Raw genomic sequence first — 13,817 nt, forward strand, 5'->3', positions numbered from 1 at the left:
TGTTAACTATTATCATTACTTATAATGCAAACATAATCAGGAAGACCTTCTAAAGGATTCCCACACTACTCAATGCATGTGAGGCAAGAGTTCACCTATATTAACAGACCTTAACATGCTGTCTAAACTCACCCAAGTGAAATGCACTGTGTTAGTTCCAGACAGCAGCCTGAGCCAAATTTCTAAGCATGTTTACTCTCAAGTCCTACTGGGACTTGCTGCATGATAACTATACACTTTACTAGTCTACTCTAGAATGTGCATCTTACATGAGGAATTTTAAGGCATCTTTTTTTATTATTTAATTCAAAATTACAAAAATGCTAAGAACAAGAGCTGACTGGTAGCAGACAAAGAGGTCTCAGCAAAGTTTGCCAAACACCAAGACAGCTGCATTTTTTATAAAATCAAACAGAGCTTAGATGAGTGTTTGAGGCCGCGATAGGTAGACTGCTCTTTCTTTGACTCTTGCTCCCTGAATTCCGGTTGGCTGATTATATGAACCGCTTCCACGGCCTTTTTCTTTTGCACCCTGTGCAAAATAATTCGGTAGATCCCAGTTACTGAGCTGTGGGAAGCTCTCCCGCGGTTGTTCTGAATGTGCTCCTCCGTGATCCCCAAATTGTTCAAGATTTTTTTCACTTCGGCGTCTTCCTCTCCGAGTGTTCCACTCCCCGACAAGTACTTTGGATCCAGTTTGAAAGGTTCCAGGGGCTTCGGATACTCCACTCCTTTCATCCATTCGCTGTTCATAATGTACTCAATGGAATAGCGTTCCGACGGTACTGGCTGCAGGATTCCCCGAATCAGCTTCTGGCAAGGTTCCGAGAGGAACGGCGGCAGGACATACATGCCCTCGAGGATAGTCTTCTTCAGTTTGCCCACTGTGTCTGCTCGAAAAGGCATCATCCCCGTCGTCATAAAATACAAAAGAATTCCGAGTGCCCAGATATCCACATATGCCCCAATGTAGCTTTCGTCCCTGAAGAGCTCTGGGGCAGCGTAAGGAGGGGATCCGCAAAAAGTGTTCAGTGTTTCCTCTTTCTTACTTATCGTGCTGAATCCAAAATCCCCCACTTTCACACAGGTGTTACTGGTGTAAAATACGTTTTCAGCTTTTAGGTCCCGGTGAATTATGTTGCTCTCATGCTGCAGAACAAAGAATAAAAATTAATGTTTAGCTTTCATAAATGTTTTCCACTGTGCTGCAAATGGAAACGTGGAAGTCTTTTAAAATAAGAGCGGTTAGTCTTTTAAAAGCAAAGTATATTTTAGCTAGTCTTTTGTACAAAACCACCAGCAGGGCTGTAGCTGCAGATGAGGAGAAGGTAGGTATGGACCACTGAAAGCTATTCCAAGCCTCTACCTTGAATGTTTAGCTTTCATTTAACCCTTCTTCCCCTGCCTCCCACATCCCAGTAATTTTATAGCCATTTTGTTTGTGGAGACATGCAGAAAAGGACAAAGGCAGCATTCTGCCCAGTTGCCCTCTAAATATTAATACAATTAAGCAGTTATGAGCTCTTTATCAAGCTACCTGTATGTTCTTCCTATTCTGTAATGAATCCCCACCCACATAGGATCCTCATCACAACATTTCTGGCTATAGGCCTGAAAAATCAGAGCTGTTAAATAGCCCCTGAACACATTACAGCAGAGCTTACACAGACACACAAACTGCTTGCACTCCCATGGTGGTCACGTGTTTCCAGCAAAAGATATTCCACACAAAACGTACCTCAAGCTGCAGAAAAGCACCCAAAGCAAATGTTTGTTCATACGCAGGCACACTAAGCTGGAGCCACTTGTCATGTGGACATAATGCTCTTTTATTGCTCCTAACAGACTGGTGGATATCTCAAACTAATCCTGCTTCTCTTTAAAGCGGGACACACACAGGGAAATGCAGAGCTGCTGAAGGGACCAAAATAATGAACTTACCATGTGCTTAAGAGCAGACACAATCTGGGAGAAGATGTGCTTACTCTCCACTTCCAATAATTTCCCCTCTGTCGTGATTTTCGCAAATAGCTCCCCTCCACTGGCATATTCCATCACCAGGTGCAGCTTGGAGAGTGTCTCCATGACCTCATAAAGCCTGATGATGTTTGGGTGGTGCAGCTTCTCCATGCTGGAAATCTCGCGAGAGAGTAATCTCTGCGTCTTCTGGTCTAATTTCGTCTTGTCCAAAATCTTAATGGCTACCTTTTCTGGAATGACAGTGGTTTGATTTCATAGGGTTAGCAAGGGCAGCTGATAACATGCTTAAGAAAGGAAGAAAAGTCATATGAACAGCCTTGATCCAGCAAGCTCAAGACTATCAGTTGCAACTTGCAGGAGATCGTCAGAGCCTCAGGCAGATGGCCTTCCCATTGAGCTACCTAAGATCCTTTTAACTGGAAATAGCACCAGCTAAATCTGGGACTGGTTCTGCTCTGGAAGGTTCTGCTCTGCCACTGAGCTATGTCCCCTCCTTCTGCTCCATCTTGTATAATTACATCTTAAAACAAAATTCCCATAACAGTTGGCATCGATGTAACGTACTCACCTATTAAAAGAGGAGGAACATAGGCAGCTGTTTTGTTATTGCACAGCACCCTGGGTTCTGTTTGGATGAAGGGTGCTTTAGAAATGTTGATAATAAATAGAAGTATACTCGGTCAGCACAGTTGTTCATCTAGCCCCGTAAATTAACTGGCAGAACATCTTCAGTGCCCAAGGGGATGTTCACATTACCACATTACAATGCAGTGAAGTGGTTTGTGCTGGCAGATACAGTGGTACCTCAGGTTACATACGCTTCAGGTTACAGACGCCGCTAACCCAGAAATATTACCTCGGGTTAAGAACTTTGCTTCAGGATGAGAACAAATTGTGCGGTGCCAGCGCAAGATCCCATTAGCTAAAGTGGTGCTTCAGGTTGAGAACAGTTTCAGGTTAAGAACGGACCTCCAGAACGAATTAAGTACTTAACTCGATGTACCACTGTAATTAGGTTTCTTCCATGCTCAGTTCAGGGGCTCGTCCCCACTTCCACTTGTCCTTTTTGACTTGCCCTTTCCCCCTTGCCCCACTCCTTTCCCCCAAGAAAACCCACTCTTTAGCTCTAAATCTGAGCAAATGTCAATCTGGAGAAAACCTGAATTGCCGTATGATTGAGCAAATTTATGCATACTAACCAGGCTTTGAAACTGAAACTGAAACTTTGCTCAGTATGGCAAGAACCATGCAGAGCAGCCATCAAATCCTCTAGCAGGCCTTGGACTCCACATATGCACAACTGTAAGGGACCCTAAGCAGCCTCTCTGTGTCACAGGCCAAAAGGGATCTGCATTCCACTATTTGTTTTATTTTTTGCTGTGATGAGGCAGCTGTATTTAAACATGACTTAATAAAGGAACTTGAATGGAATATAGAATCCACATTGTTTGTAACAGAACTGAGCTGTGTTGTGTTGTTTTTCTGATACACAGCAGTCAGACTACCATTCCTATCTGTGCAATTATGCTGGCTGCAGCTGAAGGCTGTTACAGCCCCAAATATCTGGAGGGCGCTAGGTTGGCGAAGGCTGTATTCAACTCTATTGTTGCTGCAACCCAACACACACTTACTGGCGAGCAGGACCCACTGAGCACAGTGGTGTTCACTTTCAAGTAAATATGTATAGGATTGCATTGCGAACCAGGTTTCCACTACAGCAAACATGATCACTGTTGCAAATGAAACAGACTACAGCCCGTTTCCGAGAGACCGTGAGTATCTTCACCCCACAAGAGAGACTGAGCTACACCCCCACCTTTCCCAAGAAGCTCAGGGTAGCACATAAGGGCGTTATTCCCCTCCAATAAACAATAAAACAGCAACACAAAATTATTAAATATCCCCCAAGTGCAACTGCTGTTAAGAAAGCTTCAAAGGCACTGCAATATGTTTCTTGTGTTTTGTAAATTTAAAACACTATCCTCACCACAAACTACATAAGAGAAAAAACAAAGGCCAAGCAACACAGTGGGACACAAAAGGCCTTTTCTCATTCTTTTCAAGCACAATATTTACAGAAAAAAGAGGGTAGAAGGAAAAAAGGTTCCAAGGCTAGGCAAGACCAAAAGAAGTAACAAATCAGATTTTGCACTTCATCCATGGCCCAGATTTCACCTCACCGCATTTTGCTTCTGCAGCCTTGGTTCTGCACTTTGTTTTAAGAAGTTTAGGGAGGAGAGATCAGGTCATCCTGAGAATCCAGCTAGCCAGACACTTTTAGAATGAAAGGTTGCTATAACCTTGTCTGTGCCATCAGTGACAAGAGTCTCTCTAATCCTAGCTGCTGATGCAACCGTTTGAAACACAGCTTGCAATTGGCACGCCAGGTATCATCTGGAAAAGGAGCCAAATACTAGGATGTTCTTTTGTTGCACATGCAGGAACACAGAATTCAGGCACGCGCATGGGTGGAGCTTCAGCTATTGATACGGTTTTTTAGCAGAGAGATACAGGATTCCCTCTTATTACTATTATTTGTTAAATTAGCATGCCACTTTTCATCCAAAGATCACAGGGCAGTTTACGACATAAAAATACAAACGAGAACTAAAGTAAACCAATAACTCCTTCCCTCCCACAAACATTTAAAAAGCCATAGAGTGTTAATCAGCCAAAGCCTTAGTTACAGAGAAACGTTTTTGCCTGGCACCTAAAGATATGTAACAAAAAGCGTCAGGCAAGCCTCCCCGGGGAGACCATTCCACAAATGGGGAGCCACTGCAGAAAGGCCTGTTCTCATGTTGCCACCCTCCAAAACACTCATGGAGGAGGCACACAAAGAAGGGCCTCAGGTGATAATTGCAGGTTCTGGGTCAGTTCATATGGGGAGAGGTGGTCTTTGAGGTACAGTGGTACCTCGGGTTAAGTACTTAATTCGTTCCGAAGGTCTGTTCTTAACCTGAAACTGTTCTTAACCTGAAGCACCACTTTAGCTAATGGGGCCTCCCACTGCCACTGCGCCGTTGCCGTGTGATTTCTGTTCTCATCCTGAAGCAAAGTTCTTAACCTGAGGTACTATTTCTGGGTTAGCGGAGTGTGTAACCTGAAGCGTGTGTAACCTGAAGTGTATGTAACCCGAGGTACCACTGTACTGCAGTCCCGAGATTTATAGATCAAAACCAGCACTTTGAACTGGGCCCAGAAACTTATTGGCAGCCAGTGTAATACCCTCAAACCAACCACACCAGCTGAAGTTTCCGAACTATCTTCAGAAGCAGCCCTACATATAACACATTGCAGTAATCTAGCACAGAGGTTACTAGAGCACAGACAACGTAAGTTAGTCTATCTCTGTCCAGATAGGGGCACAGCTGGGCCACAAGCCGAAACTGATGGAAGGCACTCCTTGCCACTGAGGCCACCTGACCCTCAAGCAACAGCAAAAGATTCAGAAGTACCCCCAAGCTGCATACCCGCTCCTTCAGAAGGAGTGTAACCCCATCCAGATCAGGCAACCTCCCATCCATATGGGTCTAGGGAACCATTCACTAACAGTGTCTCAGTCTAATCTGGATTGAGCTTCAGTTTGTTGGCTCTCAGTCCATTACCAAGGCAAGACAACGGTCCAGCACATCCACTGCTACACCTTTAGATGTAAAGAAGAAGCAGAGCTGTGTGTCATCAGCATATTACTCCAAAGTTCCGGATGACCCCACTTGGTGGTTTCATGCACCATATTTATCTTGGAAGGATAACGAGTCATGTGAAACCCCAAGAAACCAGATCTGAAAGACACACTCTCTGGAGTAGCCCGTTGGAAGTCATTAACTGCATTACTTACAGGACTGAAGTCTATACAGTCATACCTTGGATCTTGAATGCCCTGGAACGCGGACGTTTTGGCTCCCAAGCTCCACAAACCCAGAAGTGATTGTTCCAGTTTGCAAGCGTTCTTTTGGAACCAGAACATCCGATGGGGCTTCTGCGGCTTCTGATTGGCTGCAGGAGCTTCCTGCAGCCAATCAGAAGCCGTGATTTGGTTTTCGAACGTTTTGGAAGTCGAACGGACTTCCGGAATGGATTCCGTTTGACTTCCAAAGTACAGCTGTACCAGCAAATAATTTATCATATTTCCAACAGGACAAGAGGCTGCAAAGCTCAGTGTTCCTTTCACCAGGTAAATTTTCCCTGTATATCCTACTGTTGTAACTGCTAACACTGCAAAGTTAGTACACCCCCCCCCCGCTCTGCTCCTAAGAAATAACACTGCAATAATTACAAGTTCATTTAATTATAATTCAGCAATTGAGCTGGAATTTCCATCGCTACATTCTTCTGCAGGCAACACCTCGGCTCCCGTTTTGAAATGCTCAAGTGCTCTCTTTAATCCTTGCTGTATAAAGCACACCCTGCTGTATAAAGCACACCCGCACTCTTCCTTCTGTTGCCATTGCCCCATGAATCCAGCCCCCAGGAGGTGAAGGTCTGGGATGGGGGAGGGGGGGTTTCAATTAATCTGATGTGAGCAAGGAGAGACTTTCTACAGGCACACAAACATGGTATCAGCAGGAATTGCAAATACAGAGAAAGTGACACACACACACACACACACACACGGGCAAAAATTTAAACACTAAAGAGCTTCAGTGTGACTTAAACTCAGCAAGGGAGATAACAAATACAGCAGAGTCAGAAGACCGCCCCCCCCCCAGGCACGTTTTGGATAAAGAACAACTGATAATAGTGCTCGCATCCAAATTCTGGGAGCAGGAAGGCACTTATGCAGATAAAAACCTTATAAATCACAGAGATGGAAGGGACATGTGGCCTTCCTGACGTTGTTGTTGGACTCTGGCTTCCATCATCCCCAGTCACCATGGCCGGTGGTCAGGGAATGATGAGAGTTGTAGTCCAACAACAGCATCAGAAAGGCCACAGGTTTCCCACCCAGATTTATAGTACCATCAGCAGATGGTACTCATTTCTATAATGCTTGGCCTGTGATCTAGAACGGAAAGAAAGGTTTGTGGGAGCAGTGGGGATGGGATTTGTGTATGCAGGAGAGAATGAATGCATGATGAAGGGGAAGGAGAGGGGGACAGGAGGGCTGTTCTGACCCACTTCTGGCTTCAGCCCGGCTCACTTTGGGCTCTGCCCTTGTCCACCACCAGCTTAAAGCTCCTAATTTCTCCCACCCACCCACCTAGGGGAAATTGGAATAAACTTCTAAAGGGGCTGCCCAGTCCTCTTCTAAAATAACCAATGCCCCTTGGTATTATCATGAATACTGAATGGAATAGTCATTCCTGACAAAAACAACATGTCCTGGAAAACAGGTAGAGGAGGAGGGGAAGTCTCCCATCTTAGCTGTTCTCTGTCCCAAGAGGGTGTTCAGAAGTACGCTCAAAAGCGCAGCGAACTCACTTTTAACTCTCTGGTCTTGGCATGTGAGGCAGATGGTACAGGAGCCTGAACAAGGAGAGACCAGCTCAGGACATTGCCTTCAATGCTAATGCAAGGGATGGCGTATTACATTGTGCATCCACCCACTGCCCCACTTAGTTATCTGTTCTATGGGTGCTTCCAGACAGGAGCTGAATTTGCAAACCGATCAATGAGATGTTGCAAACAGGTTGCTTTAAAAAAAAAAAAAAAAAAAAACTTACTGGATTTTCCTCAGGAAAGGATAAATCTGGATGAAATTGGAAGGGAGGGGAAGATATATAGCCTGGCATTTGGATGCCAATGACACGTGGATGCTGTAGGAACAAAAAACCTTACATGTGTCTGTTGCACCAATCCCACAAACACCCATCTGGAAACACCTTGTATATATATCTCTACACAACCCCACACAACCGCTTGTTCCACACACCGCAGAGCCTACCTTTGGTCAGAGCATGGATTCCAAGCTTCACTTGGGAGAAGTTCCCACTCCCTATTTCCCCTCTGATGCGGTAAAACCCAATCCTCTTCCCCAGAGTTAACTCTTTAACCACCTTTTCATCCTGGGACATATCCAGAGTCAGTTTCTCCAAAGGCGTCAACCGGCGCTGCCTGCCCTGCTCATCCTCTGCGTAGACCTCGCTCTTTGTATAGTCCTCCGCACTGTCTTCCCGGTTCCATCTAACATACCGGTGGCTCCCTAGACCGCCATTCGCATATCCTGTGGTCATAGTCCAGGGGGCGATCACGTATCCATCGGCTTTAGCGAGCTGCTCTGCGGGAAGACCTTGGTGACACGGATGCAGACATGACAAAGCCCGTGACCATTTAAAACAGAAAGCTAGAGAGGGCTCCAAAACATCGGGCTCGGGACTAAGTCTTATTCGCGGCGTTATCTTCCAGCAAATGCATCACTCCGTTTCGTCCAAATAAAACTTAGGAAGCGAAGACCCAACTTGTATCCACATTTAAGCAGCCACTTCAACAAGGGTCGCAATCTGCAGGCTTAATGGAAGATTTGCAATTAAAAGTGTAAACTCTACATCACAAAAGCAAGGAGGGCTGTGCAAAATACAAGGGCATCCTTTTCTCACACTCTCTCTCCAGGCATACAAACAAAGTGCTTGACTCAGCGTCTGCTGCTGCTGCTTTGAATATGTCCAGGTCCCTTTGAACAGCTGACCTCATCAGGCAGGAGATGACCAGATCCTCCCTCCTTGATTCAGGTCCCAGTTCAAGAGCCGAAAGCTGCGATTCTTTCATCGCTATGTTCTTTAGCCGGCAACACTTCTGCTGCGGCTTTGAAGTGTCGGGGTGCTTCCTCGGATCCCTGCTGCAAATAACACACCTGTGCTCTTTGGTGCTGCCATTATTGGTAGAAGGCTGGCACTGGAGGGTGAAGGCAAAGGCTGTATGCTGACAGAAGAGGAAGACGGGCGATGAAAACACCACCCTTTCTTCAGTAGCATGGAAGTCACAGCGAAGGATTAACGAACTGCAGTTACTTCACCCCTCCTTCTTTGAAGGCTTGAGCCTTCTCACAGATGCAATGTGTTCCTAAGAGGAGGGAGGTACAAAAGAATAAAAATCAGTTAAAGGCTTTGCTTACTGGTTCCAAGCGTTCCCACTGCACAGTCGCTTTTTCTCCCTCTGCTGTTTTAGAAATCATCACCAGTTGCATCCTGCACTTTAACACTACTCCAAGTAATCAGGGAACTTGCTCACTCTCTCCTGTTTCCTCCTCTTAACAAGGCATCAAGAGGTTGCAAGGCTAATCTGTGGATCACCAGCATCCTCCAGCCCATATCAGCAAGCGTCTGCTGGAGGAACAGAGCTGCTGTGCTCTTCCCTTTCACAAGGGCAGGGAGATAGCTTTACATAACCCATTAAATAATCCTTTCAGCAGCTCAGTCACTTCTTCGTGAGATCCAGAGGTGTACAGAGCCTGGCCCTGGAAATCTTTCAGCTGTGCTTGCTTAACTTCTTAACTATCTTAGTATTCCTATTTCCCCGACACTTACCTACCGAGTTACAATCTCTGTGGCCTTGCGCCATGGCATCTTTCAAGCCTCGTTTCCAAAATAGGCTCCTATTCCAGGGGTGGCTATAATCTGTGTCCCTCCAGTTGTTGTAGACCACAACACCCACCAGCCACAGGCAGCATGGCCATGGATGATTAGAGTTGTAGTCCAGCAACATCTAGGGACGTGGGTGGCACTGTGGGTTAAACCACAGAGCCTAGGACTTGCCGATCAGAAGGTCAGCGGTTCGAATCCCCGCCACGGGGTGAGCTCCCATTGCTCGGTCCCTGCTCCTGCCAACCTAGCAGTTTGAAAGCACATCAAAGTGCAAGTAGATAAATAGGTACCACTCCAGCGGGAAGGTAAACGACGTTTCCGTGCGCTGCTCTGGTTCGCCAGATACGGCTTAGTCATGCTGGCCACATGACCTGGAAGCTGTACGCCGGCTCCCTCGGCCAATAAAGTGAGATGAGCGCCGCAACCCCAGAGTCGGTCATGACTGGACCTAATGGTCAGGGGTCCCTTTACCTTTACCAGCAACATCTGGAGGACCACAGATCATAACCAGTTCTTGCACTAGACCCAGGGTGAGGAATCTTTGGCCTGCCAGATGTTCCTGAACATCAACTCCCAGCAGCCCCAGGAAGTAATGGCCAATGGCTAAGGGGGATGGGAGTTGGGAGTTCAGCAACATCTGGATGGCCACAGGTCCCGTCTCCCCACTCTTGAGCATGACCTTCGCTCCTCCAGACCAACTGCTCATTTTTACTTGTTTGTTTTGTCTGTGAATGAGCACCAAACCCTCTGCTTACTTGAAGAACTTGAACCACTCTCCCTGCCAACTGTCAAGTCTAGAATGTGTTCCCAGAACAGTTATGGGGTTCCACCCATCTCTTTCCCTCTCTCTCTTCTTTCCAGCCTCTCCCTTTTTAGTGGGGCTTTAGTTTGGGGTTTATTTGTAAAAATGTGTTACCCTTAGGCATGGGCAGCCCTTGGCAGTTTAACCCTTAGGTTAGCCATGGATGCTAATGTAGCCTGCTTAGCTCATTTGGTGGGTTTTTTTGAGCAAAGCTAATATATATTTGACTATAGTAAATAGCACACCAGGAGACAATGATATGAGCCCAGATCAATCCTACACTTACAGTTAGCAAAGGTAACAGCAATGCAAAGATCTAAACAAAGCATCTTAAATATTCCACTTCAAAGACCAAGCAGCTCATCTAATGTTTACCAAGAAGCTCAGGAGAAAGCCACAGTGGGTCAAAGGAAGCATCTCTCCAACAGTGGAAGCTCCTGTGATTCTTGTTAAATATACTCTCCACAGTAGCTGTTTTACTGGGAATCGTCCTGCTGCTCAAGAACTGATTTACAGAATAAACCTTTGGATTACCCTAAGTGCAAAGAGCTAAATTAACTCCATAGAACCCTTACCCTACCAAATGCAAGTAGAGGTCCTTAGTTAAATCTGGGAGAGTAACAAATGAGGCATTTTCTAGAAAGTTTCTCCCACTGATAACTGGAATACCTCCACTGTGGCGGTTGCCCTAGGATGTGTCAAGGAAAGGGTTAAAATGGGTGTGAGGTGATTGGCCAGTGAGAATGCGAGGGGGGAGTAAAAGATAGAGTGGGAGGTTTTGAAAAGCCAGTTGAGGTTTGTCAGTTGGGAGTTGAGGCTTGGGTGTTGGAGAAGGAAGAGGGTGGAATAGGCAGTGGGTTGGTTGAGTTGTATTGTGAAAGAGTGAGAGGAATTGTTAGGGAGTTAGATAGATAGTTGGGAATAATTCAGTTTGAAATTGTAGGAACTAAGATTTAAGAAACGGACAAGAGAGAAATAAACCGAAACCATACGCTTATTCCTGCACTTAAAAATAAACTTGATATTTGTTTATGTTAACAACTGTCTGGACTCCGTGTGTCCCCGTGAGAAGCGGGGTGGTGGCAGCGAAGAAAGCAACCGCAGTGGTGGCACAGGGTCAATAGACCGTGAAACGTCCGGGGCCCCTGTGTGATCGCCACATCCACCTTGCTTCACAAGACACCTCAGCCACCAGCCTGAGAGTTTGGATTGGAAGACCCCTCCCAACCCCCCTGTTACTCTTTGGTGTATCCAACACTTGTACTGTGACATAGTTCTCCAGACAACCTGTTTATTCACCATTCATCCTGAATTGTTCACACAAAGCTTACACAGTGGTTCAAATAGATCCAGTCTTCACTGAGCATTCGTTCTTAATTGTGTACAGGGCAGTCATATGACCAATGAGCAGACGTCCTCATTTGCTTTCGGGTGCTTGCATGCCTTCCGGTTAATATTTTTCCCTACCCACACTTTTCAGTGCATCTCCTTGTCACTTTCCTAACCACAAAAGGTCTGGGGTTTTTTTTAAGAGGATTTGTTGCACTAGGGCAACAGAGCGCTTTAATCCACTTTCATCGTGCATAGATCTCGCCCGCAAAAATAATGGCAAGTCTGGAAGGCTCCTCGTCTCCTGCATAGGAAGCAATACTTCTTCTGTGAACACACATGGAAGGTTCGTGTATATAGCTGTGTACAGATCATAGGAGCCAATTCCTAGGGGCTGAGGCCCTCCCATAAAATATTTGGGCACTGCCATTCAAATGGTAGGGGGTGAGCCCCATCATGTGATTGATTATGTGGGACAGGGCTTACCTGCCCTCCCCAATATTTTATTCACAAACAGATGCACAAACAGATCTGGAAACACTAGCAGATTTACCCTTGTGGAGTTTTGCACAGAGACACACACACTCTTTTCAAATTGGGGACCATTTTCAGAACAGCAGCATTCAGACAGAAAATCCCCTGACTCAATCTCAACCTCAATCTCAACCGAATAGTCACTGCATGCGGACAAATACAATCAGCCTAAGTAAGGGCTTTATCGGCGATCTGCTTCTCCCCTCCATCCCTGCTTCACCCCCAGGCTATGTAAGGCCTGCTATGACAGCATCATGTGTCCTGCCAATCCCACTATTGCTGCCTTTTATTTATGAAATTTGCCACATCACTGTTAAGACTCTGAAACGCTCGGGACTCTAAGGTTTCTGACAAAGCAAAACCAGACACTCAGCGCCGGCTTTTCTATATATGTGGCGAAGGGGACAGAAATAGCAGAACCAGCTTAGAGGCAGTGCAGCTTAGGACAACAGTGGCAGATGGATATAGCAGAGGAGGAGACGGTTCTGCCCTCCGGCACATTCATTATTCAGATTCTATTTTTGTGTTTCTGCTTCACTACTGATGTTAATCCCGCTGCACACGCCATGTACAATTGTACATGGCCATGGGCAGCATTCGCTCTCACCGTTACGTAACCCAAACACACGCCTGAGCTCCTAACAAAAGATGGTGCAGCAGTTTATTTGACAATGGCAACTTCTAAAATTGCAGGCCGTGCTGTGCGACTGAGATTTCAGACACAGCTCGCCTCCTAGGGCTTTGTCTGCTGCATTGGTTTAAGATCTGAAGCAGGGAGGCATGGGAAGCAGCCTCATATACAGCTCAGGACGAGGGCCTTGCCCAGCTGTGCCTGGAAGGGATTGAGCCCAAGATGTTTTGCAAAAGCTCTGCCACTGAGCTACAAGTAAATCCCTTAGCTGACTGCACCAGAAGCTTGGCACATTATTCATGCCCTTTGACTTGTAGGGCTCCTGTTGTAGGTTGCTGCTACTATGCTGCCAAACTCATAGGCACAGAAGTTATGGGGTAAAAAAAAAGGTAAAGGACCCCTGGATGGTTAAGTCCAGTCAAGGGTGGCTATGGGTTTGCGGCGCTCATCTCACTTTCAGGCCGAGGGAGCCAGCGTTTGTTCACAGGCAGCTTTCCAGGTCATGTGGCCAGCATGACTAAACTGCTTCTGGCACAACGGAACACCGTGACGGAAAGCAGAGCGCACGGAAATGCTGTTTACCTTCCCGCTGCAGCAGTACCTATTTATCTACTTGCACTGGCGTGCTTTCAAACTGCCAGGTTGGCAGGAGCTGGGACAGAGCAACGGGAGCTCACCCTGTTGCGGGGATTCGAACCGCTGATCGGCAAGCCCAAGAGATCCAGTGGTTTAGACCACAGCGCGTGTCCCTTCTTCATGCAGCACAAAGCTAAACTATGGAAGTCACTCCCCACAGGAGGCAGTGATGACTACCAACTTGGATGATTCTGAAACAGATTAGAGAATTTCACAGAGGATAAGGGCATCAATCAGGCCTGTGCAGACCTTGTCTGATGAATGGGGTGGGAGTGTTGTCCATGAGATGCACCACCTAATCCAGGGGTCAGCAAACTTTTTCAGCAGGGGGCCAGTCCACTGTCACTCAGACCTTGTGGGCGGCCGGACTATATTTTGGAAA

General features: G+C 46.4%; 1 protein-coding gene across 8 annotated transcripts in view; it reads right to left on the reverse strand.

Moving 5' to 3' along the window:
- Positions 1-254: 254 nt before the first annotated feature.
- The window catches only part of NIM1K (NIM1 serine/threonine protein kinase), a 34,243-nt gene continuing 20,680 nt past the window's right edge, over positions 255-13,817 (reverse strand). For 6 of the 8 annotated variants that reach the window (XM_079994992.1, XM_079994991.1, XM_079994990.1 and 3 more), the window contains 3 exons: positions 7,868-8,982; positions 1,942-2,210; positions 255-1,149 (listed from right to left, as the gene is read on the reverse strand). In XM_079994992.1, coding sequence (XP_079851118.1) covers positions 400-1,149; positions 1,942-2,210; positions 7,868-8,156 — 1,308 coding nt within the window. In that variant the 5' untranslated portion in view covers positions 8,157-8,982 and the 3' untranslated portion in view covers positions 255-399. Of the gene's footprint in view, positions 1,150-1,941; positions 2,211-7,867; positions 8,983-10,885; positions 11,475-13,817 lie in introns of those variants that run through there. The other 2 variants (XM_079994987.1, XM_079994986.1) reach the window with 2 other exon arrangements.

The sequence above is a fragment of the Podarcis cretensis genome (genome assembly GCF_951804945.1).
Source record: "Podarcis cretensis genome assembly, chromosome: 11".
In the NCBI taxonomy this organism is placed as follows: domain Eukaryota; kingdom Metazoa; phylum Chordata; class Lepidosauria; order Squamata; family Lacertidae; genus Podarcis; species Podarcis cretensis.